Source organism: Oncorhynchus nerka, unplaced genomic scaffold (genome assembly GCF_034236695.1).
Source record: "Oncorhynchus nerka isolate Pitt River unplaced genomic scaffold, Oner_Uvic_2.0 unplaced_scaffold_3553, whole genome shotgun sequence".
Taxonomy (NCBI): domain Eukaryota; kingdom Metazoa; phylum Chordata; class Actinopteri; order Salmoniformes; family Salmonidae; genus Oncorhynchus; species Oncorhynchus nerka.
In genome coordinates this window covers 2,931-19,169 of record NW_027037741.1, presented here as the reverse complement: position 1 = coordinate 19,169, position 16,239 = coordinate 2,931, and the positions used below count along the sequence as shown (strand labels likewise).

Genomic DNA, 16,239 nt, shown 5'->3' with positions numbered 1-16,239 from the left:
TCCACCCCACTCTCTGATTGGATAGGTATAAATCATCTGGTAATAGCTCCACCCACTCTCTGATAGACTAGGAGTTACACTATATTACTAACACCTATCTGATCCTTTCAGATAAACATTGTGTCTCTGGTTGGGAATAGAGCTTGATAACATATACACAAAGTGACTAGGGGGTAGGAGGTTAGGGGTAGGCGGTAAGAGGTTAGGAGGGAAGGGGGCAGGAGGCTAGGAGGGAGGAGGTTAGGGGGCAGGAGGTTAGGGGGGAGGAGGTTAGGGATGATTTGGGGATTTATTTTTTAGATTAGGTGAGTTCCTCACCTCCACTGGTTTCTCCTTCACAGCAGGCTTGGCTGCTCCTTTCTTCTCCTCCTTCTCTTTGATGCTCCCTCCCCTCTTCTCCTCCTTCAGGGCTGCTCCTTTCTTCTCCTCCTTCAGGGGTGCTCCTGCCTTCTTCTCAAACTTCTCCTCTTTCTTCATCTTTCCCCCTGGAGAGGAATGGGCTGATAGTGGGTTGTAGTGGTAGACAGGCTGATAGTGGGTTGTAGTGGTAGACAGGCTGATAGTGGGTTGTAGTGGTAGACAGGCTGATAGTGGGTTGTAGTGGTAGACAGGCTGATAGTGGGTTGTAGTGGTAGACAGGCTGTGGTGGTGGTCCTGTGTGTATTAGACTCACAGCTGTGGTGGTGGTCCTGTGTGTTAGACTCACAGCTGTGGTGGTGGTCCTGTGTGTTAGACTCACAGCTGTGGTTGTGGTCCTGTGTGTATTAGACTCATAGCTGTGGTGGAGGTCCTGTCTGTTAGACTCACAGCTGTGGTGGTGGTCCTGTGTGTTAGACTCACAGCTGTGGTGGTGGTCCTGTGTGTATTAGAGTCACATCTGTGGTGGTGGTCCTGTGTGTTAGACTCACAGCTGTGGTGGTGGTCCTGTGTGTTAGACTCACAGCTGTGGTGGTGGTCCTGTGTGTTAGACTCACAGCTGTGGTGGTGGTCCTGTGTGTTAGACTCACAGCTGTGGTGGTGGTCCTGTGTGTTAGACTCACAGCTGTGGTTGTGGTCCTGTGTGTATTAGACTCATAGCTGTGGTGGTGGTCCTGTGTGTTAGACTCACAGCTGTGGTGGTGGTCCTGTGTGTTAGACTCACAGCTGTGGTGGTGGTCCTGTGTGTTAGACTCACAGCTGTGGTGGTGGTCCTGTGTGTATTAGAGTCACATCTGTGGTGGTGGTCCTGTGTGTTAGACTCACAGCTGTGGTGGTGGTCCTGTGTGTTAGACTCACAGCTGTGGTGGTGGTCCTGTGTGTTAGACTCACAGCTGTGGTGGTGGTCCTGTGTGTATTAGAGTCACATCTGTGGTGGTGGTCCTGTGTGTTAGACTCACAGCTGTGGTGGTGGTCCTGTGTGTTAGACTCACAGCTGTGGTGGTGGTCCTGTGTGTTAGACTCACAGCTGTGGTGGTGGTCCTGTGTGTTAGACTCACAGCTGTGGTGGTGGTCCTGTGTGTATTAGAGTCACATCTGTGGTGGTGGTCCTGTGTGTTAGACTCACAGCTGTGGTGGTGGTCCTGTGTGTATTAGAGTCACATCTGTGGTGGTGGTCCTGTGTGTTAGACTCACAGCTGTGGTGGTGGTCCTGTGTGTATTAGAGTCACATCTGTGGTGGTGGTCCTGTGTGTTAGACTCACAGCTGTGGTGGTGGTCCTGTGTGTTAGACTCACAGCTGTGGTTGTGGTGCTGTGTGTATTAGACTCATAGCTGTGGTGGTGGTCCTGTGTGTTAGACTCACAGCTGTGGTGGTGGTCCTGTGTGTTAGACTCACAGCTGTGGTGGTGGTCCTGTGTGTATTAGAGTCACATCTGTGGTGGTGGTCCTGTGTGTTAGACTCACAGCTGTGGTGGTGGTCCTGTGTGTATTAGAGTCACATCTGTGGTGGTGGTCCTGTGTGTTAGACTCACAGCTGTGGTGGTGGTCCTGTGTGTTAGACTCACAGCTGTGGTGGTGGTCCTGTGTGTATTAGAGTCACATCTGTGGTGGTGGTCCTGTGTGTTAGACTCACAGCTGTGGTGGTGGTCCTGTGTGTATTAGAGTCACATCTGTGGTGGTGGTCCTGTGTGTTAGACTCACAGCTGTGGTGGTGGTCCTGTGTGTATTAGAGTCACATCTGTGGTGGTGGTCCTGTGTGTTAGACTCACAGCTGTGGTGGTGGTCCTGTGTGTTAGACTCATAGCTGTGGTTGTGGTCCTGTGTGTATTAGACTCATAGCTGTGGTGGTGGTCCTGTGTGTTAGACTCACAGCTGTGGTGGTGGTCCTGTGTGTTAGACTCACAGCTGTGGTGGTGGTCCTGTGTGTATTAGAGTCACATCTGTGGTGGTGGTCCTGTGTGTTAGACTCACAGCTGTGGTGGTGGTCCTGTGTGTTAGACTCACAGCTGTGGTGGTGGTCCTGTGTGTTAGACTCACAGCTGTGGTGGTGGTCCTGTGTGTATTAGAGTCACATCTGTGGTGGTGGTCCTGTGTGTTAGACTCACAGCTGTGGTGGTGGTCCTGTGTGTTAGACTCACAGCTGTGGTGGTGGTCCTGTGTGTTAGACTCACAGCTGTGGTGGTGGTCCTGTGTGTATTAGAGTCACATCTGTGGTGGTGGTCCTGTGTGTTAGACTCACAGCTGTGGTGGTGGTCCTGTGTGTATTAGAGTCACATCTGTGGTGGTGGTCCTGTGTGTTAGACTCACAGCTGTGGTGGTGGTCCTGTGTGTGTTCCCCCCATGTGTCTGTCTCAGGGAGACCCAGTAGATGTCTGAGCCACAGAGCTGCACTGACCAGACCGTCCAACAGCTCTCTCCACAGCTGCAACCTGCAGGGGTTAACACACACACACACACACACACACACACACACACACACACACACACACACACACACACACACACACACACACACACTTTTTTAAATAATCAACTGCACTGTTGATCCATTTCTGTGGTATCCTTTCATTCTTTAGTTTCCCCATCAATATTCCCTCTTCTCTTTTCTCCAGACCGGTGCTGCATCTCTCTCTCCCTCCTCCTCCCTCCCTCCCTCCCTTCTCCTCACCCTATAGCGTTGTGTGGTAGTGGCGTGTGTTGTGTGAGTGGCTGGGTGAGCTCCAGGAGGAGGGTGTTATAGAGGCTCAGAGCCCCCTCTCTGGTGAGCCTCTCCTGGGGTCCATCCTGTTCCCCTTCCCCCTGGGGCAGAGCCAGCACTGCCTGGAGAGGGGAACAGAGAGGAGAGAGGAGAGGAGGGTTAGGTGTGTCCCTTCGGAGATCGGAAGGTTAGGGGTTCCATCCCCGGGCGAGACTCTGTGAATGGGACCTGATGCATCTCTGCTGCGCACGTGAGGTGTGTGTGTGTGTGTGTGTGTACCTGTCGTAGTGTAGACACAGAGAGGTCCCATGCTGTTTCTCTGTCTTCTCCTGTTTCTGCAGTCACCTGCTGCCACAGGCTCTTCAGCGCCTCCACTGTCTCATAACGGTACTGCAACTAGAACCGAGATGGACCAACAGTATACTGTTACAAACACAGTATGGGCCAGTCGTGTGTGTGTGTGTGTGTGTGTGTGTCACTAAACAACCCAACAGAAAGAGGAAGGTGTTATTCAGAAATCAGCTAGAACCATGAATGAACCTAAATCATCGTCATCATAGTAATCACTGAGGACTCCTGTAAGTCTTTGTCCTTCTGTCTGTCTGTCTGTCTGTTTTTAAATATCGAGAGAGAATCCATTCATGTTCAAAGACAAGAGCCACGATGACACATAATTATAGTAATGGCTGATAATGTTGATAATGACCGTGGCTGAAATGTCATCCTATCCGCTATACATAGCATGTCCACCCACTCTGTGTGATAACACCTATCCCCTATATATAGCATGTCCACCCACTCTGTGTGATAACACCTATCCCCTATATATAGCATGTCCACCCACTCTGTGTGATAACACCTATCCCCTATATATAGCATGTCCACCCACTCTGTGTGATAACACCTATCCCCTATATATAGCATGTCCACCCACTCTGTGTGATAACACCTATCCCCTATATATAGCATGTCCCCCCACTCTGTGTGATAACACCTATCCCCTATATATAGTGTGTCCACCCACTCTGTGTGAAAACACCTATCCCCTATATATAGTGTGTCCACCCACTCTGTGTGATAACACCTATCCCCTATATATAGCATGTCCCCCCACTCTGTGTGATAACACCTATCCCCTATATATAGCATGTCCACCCACTCTGTGTGATAACACCTATCCCCTATATATAGCGTGTCCACCCACTCTGTGTGATAACACCTATCCCCTATATATAGCATGTCCACCCACTCTGTGTGATAACACCTATCCCCTATATATAGCGTGTCCACCCACTCTGCCTACATTTACATTTTACATTTAAGTCATTTAGCAGACGCTCTTATCCAGAGCGACTTACAAATTGGTGCATTCACCTTATGACCTCCAGTGGAACAGTAGTGCATCTAAATATTTTCAGGGGGAGGGGGGGGTGAGAGGGATTACTTTATCCTATCCTAGGTATTCCTTAAAGAGGTGGGGTTTCAGGTGTCTCCGGAAGGTGGTGATTGACTCCGCTGTCCTGGCGTCGTGAGGGAGTTTGTTCCACCATTGGGGGGCCAGAGCAGCGAACAGTTTTGACTGGGCTGAGCGGGAACTGTACTTCCTCAGTGGTAGGGAGGCGAGCAGGCCAGAGGTGGATGAACGCAGTGCCCTTAGAGAGTGTGTGATAACACCTATCCCCTATATATAGCATGTCCACCCACTCTGCCTAGAGAGTGTGTGAAAACACCTATCCCCTATATATAGTGTGTCCACCCACTCTGTGTGATAACACCTATCCCCTATATATAGCATGTCCACCCACTCTGTGTGATAACACCTATCCCCTATATATAGTGTGTCCACCCACTCTGTGTGATAACACCTATCCCCTATATATAGCATGTCCACCCACTCTGTGTGATAACACCTATACCCTATATATAGCATGTCCACCCACTCTGAGTGATAACACCTATCCCCTATATATAGCATGTCCACCCACTCTGTGTGATAACACCTATCCCCTATATATAGCATGTCCACCCACTCTGTGTGATAACACCTATCCCCTATATATAGCATGTCCACCCACTCTGTGTGATAACACCTATCCCCTATATATAGCATGTCCACCCACTCTGTGTGATAACACCTATCCCCTATATATAGCATGTCCACCCACTCTGCCTAGAGAGTGTGTGAAAACACCTATCCCCTATATATAGTGTGTCCACCCACTCTGTGTGATAACACCTATCCCCTATATATAGCATGTCCACCCACTCTGTGTGATAACACCTATCCCCTATATATAGCGTGTCCACCCACTCTGTGTGATAACACCTATGCCCTATATATAGCATGTCCACCCACTCTGTGTGATAACACCTATCCCCTATATATAGCATGTCTACCCACTCTGCCTAGAGAGTGTGTGATAACACCTATCCCCTATATATAGCATGTCCACCCACTCTGTGTGATAACACCTATCCCCTATATATAGCATGTCCACCCACTCTGTGTGATAACACCTATCCCCTATATATAGCATGTCCACCTACTCTGTGTGATAACACCTATACCCTATATATAGCGTGTCCACCCACTCTGTGTGATAACACCTATCCCCTATATATAGCATGTCTACCCACTCTGTGTGATAACACCTATCCCCTATATATAGCATGTCCCCCCACTCTGTGTGATAACACCTATCCCCTATATATAGCATGTCCACCCACTCTGTGTGATAACACCTATCCCCTATATATAGCATGTCTACCCACTCTGCCTAGAGAGTGTGTGATAACACCTATCCCCTATATATAGCATGTCCACCCACTCTGTGTGATAACACCTATCCCCTATATATAGCGTGTCCACCCACTCTGTGTGAAAACACCTATCCCCTATATATAGCATGTCCACCCACTCTGAGTGATAACACCTATCCCCTATATATAGCGTGTCCACCCACTCTGTGTGATAACACCTATCCCCTATATATAGCATGTCTACCCACTCTGCCTAGAGAGTGTGTGATAACACCTATCCCCTATATATAGCATGTCTACCCACTCTGTGTGATAACACCTATCCCCTATATATAGCATGTCCACCCACTCTGTGTGATAACACCTATCCCCTATATATAGCATGTCCACCCACTCTGTGTGATAACACCTATCCCCTATATATAGCATGTCCACCCACTCTGTGTGATAACACCTATCCCCTATATATAGCGTGTCCACCCACTCTGAGTGATAACACCTATCCCCTATATATAGCGTGTCCACCCACTCTGAGTGATAACACCTATCCCCTATATATAGCATGTCCACCCACTCTGTGTGATAACACCTATCCCCTATATATAGCATGTCTACCCACTCTGTGTGATAACACCTATCCCCTATATATAGTGTGTCCACCCACTCTGTGTGATAACACCTATCCCCTATATATAGCATGTCCACCCACTCTGTGTGATAACACCTATCCCCTATATATAGCATGTCCCCCCACTCTGTGTGATAACACCTATCCCCTATATATAGTGTGTCCACCCACTCTGTGTGAAAACACCTATCCCCTATATATAGTGTGTCCACCCACTCTGTGTGATAACACCTATCCCCTATATATAGCATGTCCCCCCACTCTGTGTGATAACACCTATCCCCTATATATAGCATGTCCACCCACTCTGTGTGATAACACCTATCCCCTATATATAGCGTGTCCACCCACTCTGTGTGATAACACCTATCCCCTATATATAGCATGTCCACCCACTCTGTGTGATAACACCTATCCCCTATATATAGCGTGTCCACCCACTCTGCCTACATTTACATTTTACAGTTAAGTCATTTAGCAGACGCTCTTATCCAGAGCGACTTACAAATTGGTGCATTCACCTTATGACCTCCAGTGGAACAGTAGTGCATCTAAATATTTTCAGGGGGAGGGGGGGGTGAGAGGGATTACTTTATCCTATCCTAGGTATTCCTTAAAGAGGTGGGGTTTCAGGTGTCTCCGGAAGGTGGTGATTGACTCCGCTGTCCTGGCGTCGTGAGGGAGTTTGTTCCACCATTGGGGGGCCAGAGCAGCGAACAGTTTTGACTGGGCTGAGCGGGAACTGTACTTCCTCAGTGGTAGGGAGGCGAGCAGGCCAGAGGTGGATGAACGCAGTGCCCTTAGAGAGTGTGTGATAACACCTATCCCCTATATATAGCATGTCCACCCACTCTGCCTAGAGAGTGTGTGAAAACACCTATCCCCTATATATAGTGTGTCCACCCACTCTGTGTGATAACACCTATCCCCTATATATAGCATGTCCACCCACTCTGTGTGATAACACCTATCCCCTATATATAGTGTGTCCACCCACTCTGTGTGATAACACCTATCCCCTATATATAGCATGTCCACCCACTCTGTGTGATAACACCTATACCCTATATATAGCATGTCCACCCACTCTGAGTGATAACACCTATCCCCTATATATAGCATGTCCACCCACTCTGTGTGATAACACCTATCCCCTATATATAGCATGTCCACCCACTCTGTGTGATAACACCTATCCCCTATATATAGCATGTCCACCCACTCTGTGTGATAACACCTATCCCCTATATATAGCATGTCCACCCACTCTGTGTGATAACACCTATCCCCTATATATAGCATGTCCACCCACTCTGCCTAGAGAGTGTGTGAAAACACCTATCCCCTATATATAGTGTGTCCACCCACTCTGTGTGATAACACCTATCCCCTATATATAGCATGTCCACCCACTCTGTGTGATAACACCTATCCCTATATATAGCGTGTCCACCCACTCTGTGTGATAACACCTATCCCCTATATATAGCATGTCCACCCACTCTGTGTGATAACACCTATCCCCTATATATAGCATGTCTACCCACTCTGCCTAGAGAGTGTGTGATAACACCTATCCCCTATATATAGCATGTCTACCCACTCTGTGTGATAACACCTATCCCCTATATATAGCGTGTCCACCCACTCTGAGTGATAACACCTATCCCCTATATATAGCATGTCCACCCACTCTGTGTGATAACACCTATCCCCTATATATAGCGTGTCCACCCACTCTGTGTGATAACACCTATCCCCTATATATAGCATGTCCACCCACTCTGTGTGATAACACCTATCCCCTATATATAGCATGTCCACCCACTCTGTGTGATAACACCTATCCCCTATATATAGCATGTCCACCTACTCTGTGTGATAACACCTATACCCTATATATAGCGTGTCCACCCACTCTGTGTGATAACACCTATCCCCTATATATAGCATGTCTACCCACTCTGTGTGATAACACCTATCCCCTATATATAGCATGTCCCCCCACTCTGTGTGATAACACCTATCCCCTATATATAGCATGTCCACCCACTCTGTGTGATAACACCTATCCCCTATATATAGCATGTCTACCCACTCTGCCTAGAGAGTGTGTGATAACACCTATCCCCTATATATAGCATGTCCACCCACTCTGTGTGATAACACCTATCCCCTATATATAGCGTGTCCACCCACTCTGTGTGAAAACACCTATCCCCTATATATAGCATGTCCACCCACTCTGAGTGATAACACCTATCCCCTATATATAGCGTGTCCACCCACTCTGTGTGATAACACCTATCCCCTATATATAGCATGTCCACCCACTCTGTGTGATAACACCTATCCCCTATATATAGCATGTCTACCCACTCTGCCTAGAGAGTGTGTGATAACACCTATCCCCTATATATAGCATGTCTACCCACTCTGTGTGATAACACCTATCCCCTATATATAGCATGTCCACCCACTCTGTGTGATAACACCTATCCCCTATATATAGCATGTCCACCCACTCTGTGTGATAACACCTATCCCCTATATATAGCATGTCCACCCACTCTGTGTGATAACACCTATCCCCTATATATAGCGTGTCCACCCACTCTGAGTGATAACACCTATCCCCTATATATAGCGTGTCCACCCACTCTGAGTGATAACACCTATCCCCTATATATAGCATGTCCACCCACTCTGTGTGATAACACCTATCCCCTATATATAGCATGTCTACCCACTCTGTGTGATAACACCTATCCCCTATATATAGTGTGTCCACCCACTCTGTGTGATAACACCTATCCCCTATATATAGCGTGTCCACCCACTCTGTGTGATAACACCTATCCCCTATATATAGCATGTCCACCCACTCTGTGTGATAACACCTATCCCCTATATATAGCATGTCTACCCACTCTGTGTGATAACACCTATCCCCTATATATAGCATGTCCACCCACTCTGTGTGATAACACCTATCCCCTATATATAGTGTGTCCAACCACTCTGTGTGATAACACCTATCCCCTATATATAGCATGTCCACCCACTCTGAGTGATAACACCTATCCCCTATATATAGCGTGTCCACCCACTCTGTGTGATAACACCTATCCCCTATATATAGCGTGTCCACCCACTCTGAGTGATAACACCCATCCCCTATATATAGCGTGTCCACCCACTCTGAGTGATAACACCTATCCCCTATATATAGCATGTCTACCCACTCTGTGTGATAACACCTATCCCCTATATATAGCGTGTCCACCCACTCTGTGTGATAACACCTATCCCCTATATATAGCATGTCCACCCACTCTGAGTGATAACACCTATCCCTATATATAGCATGTCCACCCACTCTGTGTGATAACACCTATCCCTATATATAGCATGTCCACCCACTCTGAGTGATAACAACTATCCCTATATATAGCGTGTCCACCCACTCTGTGTGATAACACCTATCCCTATATATAGCGTGTCCACCCACTCTGTGTGAAAACACCTATCCCTATATATAGCATGTCCACCCACTCTGAGTGATAACACCTATCCCTATATATAGCGTGTCCACCCACTCTGTGTGATAACACCTATCCCCTATATATAGCATGTCCACCACTCTGTGTGATAACACCTATCCCTATATATAGCATGTCTACCCACTCTGCCTAGAGAGTGTGATAACACCTATCCCCTATATATAGCATGTCTACCCACTCTGTGTGATAACACCTATCCCTATATATAGCATGTCCACCCACTCTGTGTGATAACACCTATCCCCTATATATAGCATGTCCACCCACTCTGTGTGATAACACCTATCCCCTATATATAGCATGTCCACCCACTCTGTGTGATAACACCTATCCCTATATATAGCGTGTCCACCCACTCTGAGTGATAACACCTATCCCCTATATATAGCGTGTCCACCCACTCTGAGTGATAACACCTATCCCTATATATAGCATGTCCACCCACTCTGTGTGATAACACCTATCCCTATATATAGCATGTCTACCCACTCTGTGTGATAACACCTATCCCCTATATATAGTGTGTCCACCCACTCTGTGTGATAACACCTATCCCCTATATATAGCGTGTCCACCCACTCTGTGTGATAACACCTATCCCCTATATATAGCATGTCCACCCACTCTGTGTGATAACACCTATCCCCTATATATAGCATGTCTACCCACTCTGTGTGATAACACCTATCCCCTATATATAGCATGTCCACCCACTCTGTGTGATAACACCTATCCCCTATATATAGTGTGTCCACCCACTCTGTGTGATAACACCTATCCCCTATATATAGCATGTCCACCCACTCTGAGTGATAACACCTATCCCCTATATATAGCGTGTCCACCCACTCTGTGTGATAACACCTATCCCCTATATATAGCGTGTCCACCCACTCTGAGTGATAACACCTATCCCCTATATATAGCGTGTCCACCCACTCTGAGTGATAACACCTATCCCCTATATATAGCATGTCTACCCACTCTGTGTGATAACACCTATCCCCTATATATAGCGTGTCCACCCACTCTGTGTGATAACACCTATCCCCTATATATAGCATGTCCACCCACTCTGAGTGATAACACCTATCCCCTATATATAGCATGTCCACCCACTCTGTGTGATAACACCTATCCCCTATATATAGCATGTCCACCCACTCTGAGTGATAACACCTATCCCCTATATATAGCGTGTCCACCCACTCTGTGTGATAACACCTATCCCCTATATATAGCATGTCCACCCACTCTGAGTGATAACACCTATCCCCTATATATAGCATGTCCACCCACTCTGTGTGATAACACCTATCCCCTATATATAGCATGTCCACCCACTCTGAGTGATAACACCTATCCCCTATATATAGCATGTCCACCCACTCTGAGTGATAACACCTATCCCCTATATATAGCATGTCCACCCACTCTGTGTGAAAACACCCTTTGTTATTGAAATTTCACTTCCTTACGTTAAAAAAACAAAACATTTTTACCAAGACAATATGATTCTTCATGTCCTGAATCATTCAGTGGTGTCTTTCTCTAACACATCATCATATATCTAAAAAGCCGGATGTTGTAACTTAATACATCCCATACTGAGCTCTGTTGACGTAGCGGTGCCGATTTCTCCTAGTGACTTTAGAGGATTTTACATGTTGTGGTGGTCGTTTCTGCGGGTCGCAAAAAGCTAAGTCTGAAAACAAAAGGCTAAGTCTGAAAACAAAAGGCTAAGTCAGTGGAACTGAGAGATTGGACGTTCAGAGCCGTTTTTGGGAGCCTGTGCTTGGGAGTCTGTGGTCGTGACAGTCTATTGATTTTGCGGGGCATCCCCCCCCCCCCCGTCTTTGTTAAAGGTAGACTGAGCCAGATTGCAACGAGCAGCATCGCAGATATTAAGATGAGCTCAATGCAAGACTTTGCTCTCACAGAGGTGCACTTCTCGCTCCGACGACGTGGTAGCCACGGGAACCACGACAGCAGAGAGGCGGTGCCTCTTAGTTGTGGTGGAAATTGAGCGGATATTGTGTCTACTTGGTGCATCTCTCTTCAAGGTGTAGTGTACCTTTGGGTGCATCTCTCTGAGTCTACCTTCAAGGTGTAGTGGACCTTTGGGTTCCTGTTGTGGAAGTGTTCTTCCTCGGTGGTGTAGAGCTCTGCAGGGGAGCTGGGTCTCTCTGGGGTGAGGACGCCTCGTAACACGTCACACACCAACGACCGACACACTGACGCAGCCTCTCTCTGCTGCAGCTCCCTCTACACACACACAGACACACACACACACACACACAGAGACACACACAGAGACACACACAGACACACACAGAGACACACACAGACACACACAGAGACACAGACACACACACACACACACACACAGAGACACACACAGAGACACACACAGACACACACACACACACACACACACACACACACACATACACAAAATTACACATTAACACATGAATACACAAACAAACACAATTATGCTTAAAACAACTGTGAAGTTACAAAAACACACCCTCCCTCCTCACACCCTCCGCCTCCCCCACATCCTCCCTCCCTCCTCCTCACACCCTCCCTCCCTCCCTCCTCCTCACCCCTCCCTCCCTCCCCACATCCTCCCTCCCTCCTCACACCCTCCCTCCCTCCTCACACCCTCCCTCCTCACACCCTCCCCTCCCTCACACCCCCCCCTCCCTCCTCACACCCCTCCCCTTCCTCACACCCCTCTCCCTCCTCACCTCCCTCCCTCCTCATCCTCCCTCCCTCCTCACACCTTCCCTCACCACACCCTCCCTCCTCACCCTCCCTCCCTCCTCACACCTCCCTCCCTCCTCCTCACCCTCCCTCCCTCCCTCACACCCTCCCCTCCTCACACCCCTCTCCCCTCCTCACACCCTCTCCCTCCTCACCTCCCTCCCTCCTCATCCTCCCTCCTCCTCCACCTTCCCTCACCACCCTCCCTCCCTCCCTCACCACACCCTCCCTCCTCACATCCTCCCTCCCTCCTCCCACCCTTCCTCCCCACCCTTCCCTCCCTCCTCACACACTCCCTCCCTCATCACACCCTCCCTCCCTCTTCACACCTCCCTCCCTCCTCCCAGCCTCCTCCCTTCTCACACCCTCACTTCTTCCCCCCACACACACACACAGACCTCCAGAGCGTGTCTCTGGTCAGCGGTCTTGTCCTGGTAAAAACCACGCCCCTCAGTGTCACCTGGATGGAGGCTCCGCCCAGCAGGACAGGGTGTGTGTTGAGACGCCACACCTCTGTCCTGATGCCTGGGACCTCCGACTTAAATATAAACTCTACACGCTTGCTGTCACCTGGTAGAATCACATCTGGTACAGAGATAGATAGAGAGAGACAGAGAGAGATGGGGAGGGGAGAAGGAGAGAGAGAGATGGGGAGGGGAGAAGGAGAGAGAGAGATGGGGAGGGGAGAAGAGAGAGAGATATGGAGAGGGGAGAAGGAGAGAGATGGGGAGAGGGAGAAAGGAGAGAGAGATGGGGAGGGGGAGGGGAGAAGGAGAGAGATGGGGAGGGAGAAGGAGAGAGATATGGAGAGGGAGAAGGAGAGAGAGATGGGGAGGAGAAGGAGAGAGATGAGGAGGGGAGGAGAGAGATGGGGAGGGAAGAAGGAGAGAGAGAGATGGGGAGGGGAGAAGGAGAGAGAGATGGGGGAGGGGGAGAAGGAATGAGAGAGAGAGAGATGGGGAGGAGAAGGAGAGAGAGAGAGAGATGGGGGGAGGGGGAGAAGGGGAGAGAGAGAGAGAGAGAGAGAGAGAGAGAGAGAGAGAGAGATGGGGAGGGGGAGAGAGAGAGGTGGGGAGGGGAGGGGAGAAGGAGAAAGAGATGGATAGAGAGAGAGGAGAGATGGGGAGGGAGAAGGAGAGATAGATGGGGGAGGGGAGAAGGGGGAGTGAGAGAGAGAGATGAGGAGGGGAGAAGGGGAGAGAGAGAGAGATGGGGAGGGGAGGGGGAGAGATAGAGATGGGGAGGGAGAAGGAGAGAGAGATGGATGGATAGAGAGAGAGAGAGAGAGAGAGAGGGGATGGGAGAGAGGGAGAGAGAGATGGGGGAGGAGAGAAGGGAGTGAGAGAGAGAGAGAGAGAGATGGGGAGGGGGAAGGGGAGAGAGAGAGATGAGGGGAGAGAGGGACAGAGAAAGAGAAAGGACACAGCAGGTTGTAATTATGACATGCATTGACATAAATGCTGCCAGCTGAACAAAAACACAGCGTGTGTGTACGTACATGGTGTGTCTGCAAATACATGTGCTGTGTGTGTGTGTGTGTGTGTGTACCTGTGGAGGTGAAGTAGAAGTGCTGTGTGTGTGTGTGTGTGTGTGTGTGTGTGTGTGTGTGTGTGTGTGTGTGTGTGTGTGTGTGTGTGTGTGTACCTGTGGAGGTGTTGAAGTAGAAGTGCTGTGTGTGTGTCTGTGTGTGTACCTGTGGAGGTGTTGAAGTAGAAGTGCTGTGTGTGTGTATGTGTCCTGGCGTCAGGGAAGCTATGTGGTACAGCCAGGCGCTGCCAGCTGTAGTAGACTGCTGTACTGCCCTCGTTCTGCACCTCCATGTCTGAACGGGCTCTCTCTCCTGACAGGGCCTCAAACGTTACCCTGGCGCTGATACCCACCTCCCCCTGGGAGGAGAGAGAGGGAGAGAGGGGGAGAGGGGGAGAGGGAGATAGGGAGGGAGACAGGGCGGAGGGAGAGAGGAAGAGAGAAGAGGTTTTAGAGGAGGATGAAGAAGGAGATTGGGAGGGAGGAGGGAGAGAGAGAGAAGAGGTTTGAGAGGAGGATGAAGAAGGAGATTGGGAGGGAGAGAGAGAGAGAGAGAGAGAGAGAGAGAGAGAAGAGGTTTAAGAAGAGGATGAAGGAGATTGGGAGGGAGGGAGAGAGAGAGAGAGAGAGAGAATATGTTTTAGAGGAGGATGAAGAAGGAGATTGGGAGGGAGGAGGGAGAGAGAGGGAGAGAGAGGAGGGTTGAGAGGAGGATGAAGAAGGAGATTGGGGAGGAGGGAGAGAGAGAGGCGGTTTGAGAGGAGGATGAAGAAGGAGATTGGCAAGAGGCGGCAGGGTAGCCTAGTGGTTAGAGTGTTGGACTAGTAACCGAAAGGTTGCAAGTTCAAATCCCCGAGCTGACAAGGTACAAATCTGTCGTTCTGCCCCTGAACAGGCAGTTAACCCACTGTTCCTAGGCCGTCATTGAAAATAAGAATTTGTTCTTAACTGACTTGCCTAGTAAAATAAAGGTAAAATAAAAAAGAGGAGGGAGAGAGAGAGAGGAGGGTTGAGAGGAGGATGAAGAAGGAGGAGGGAGGGAGAGAGAAGAGGTTTGAGAGGATGGAGAAGGAGAGTGGGAAGGAGGAGAGAGAGAGAAGAGGTTTTAGAGGAGGATGGAGAAGGAGATTGGGAGGGAGGAGGGAGAGAGAGAGAGAAGAGGTTTTAGAGGAGGATAAAGAACGAGATTGGGAGGGAGGAGAGAGAGAGAAGAGGTTTTAGAGGAGGATGAAGAAGGAGATTGGGAGAGAGAGAGAGAGAAGAGGTTTTAGAGGAGGATGAAGAAGGAGATTGGGAGAAGAGGTTTTAGAGGAGGATAAAGAACGAGATTGGGAGGGAGGAGGGAGAGAGAGAGAAGAGGTTTTAGAGGAGGATGAAGAAGGAGATTGGGAGGGAGGAGGGAGAGAGAGAGAAGAGGTTTTAGAGGAGGATGAAGAAGGAGATTGGGAGGGAGGAGGGAGAGAGAGAGAGAGAAGAGGTTTTAGAGGAGGATGAAGAAGGAGATTGGGAGAAGAGGTTTTAGAGGAGGATAAAGAACGAGATTGGGAGGGAGGAGGGAGAGAGAGAGAAGAGGTTTTAGAGGAGGATGAAGAAGGAGATTGGGAGAGAGAGAGAAGAGGTTTTAGAGGAGGATGAAGAAGGAGATTGGGAGAGAGAGAGAAGAGGTTTTAGAGGAGGATAAAGAACGAGATTGGGAGGGAGGAGGGAGAGAGAGAGAAGAGGTTTTAGAGGAGGATGAAGAAGGAGATTGGGAGAGAGAGAGAAGAGGTTTTAGAGGAGGATAAAGAACGAGATTGGGATGGAGGAGGGAGAGAGAGAGAAGAGGTTTTAGAGGAGGATGAAGAAGGAGATTGGGAGGGAGGAGAGAGAGAGAAGAG

At 49.0% G+C, this 16,239-nt stretch overlaps 1 protein-coding gene across 1 annotated transcript; it reads right to left on the bottom strand.

Moving 5' to 3' along the window:
* Positions 1 to 318: 318 nt before the first annotated feature.
* LOC115126972 (MYCBP-associated protein-like) lies at positions 319 to 14,721 on the bottom strand (the record flags this gene model as incomplete). Its single annotated transcript, XM_065014356.1, has 7 exons — positions 319 to 485; positions 2,725 to 2,846; positions 3,086 to 3,237; positions 3,395 to 3,511; positions 12,167 to 12,331; positions 13,234 to 13,373; positions 14,529 to 14,721. Coding segments are annotated over 7 exons (1,056 nt in total), but the record flags the coding sequence as incomplete, so codon positions are not given.
* Positions 14,722 to 16,239: the final 1,518 nt, after the last annotated feature.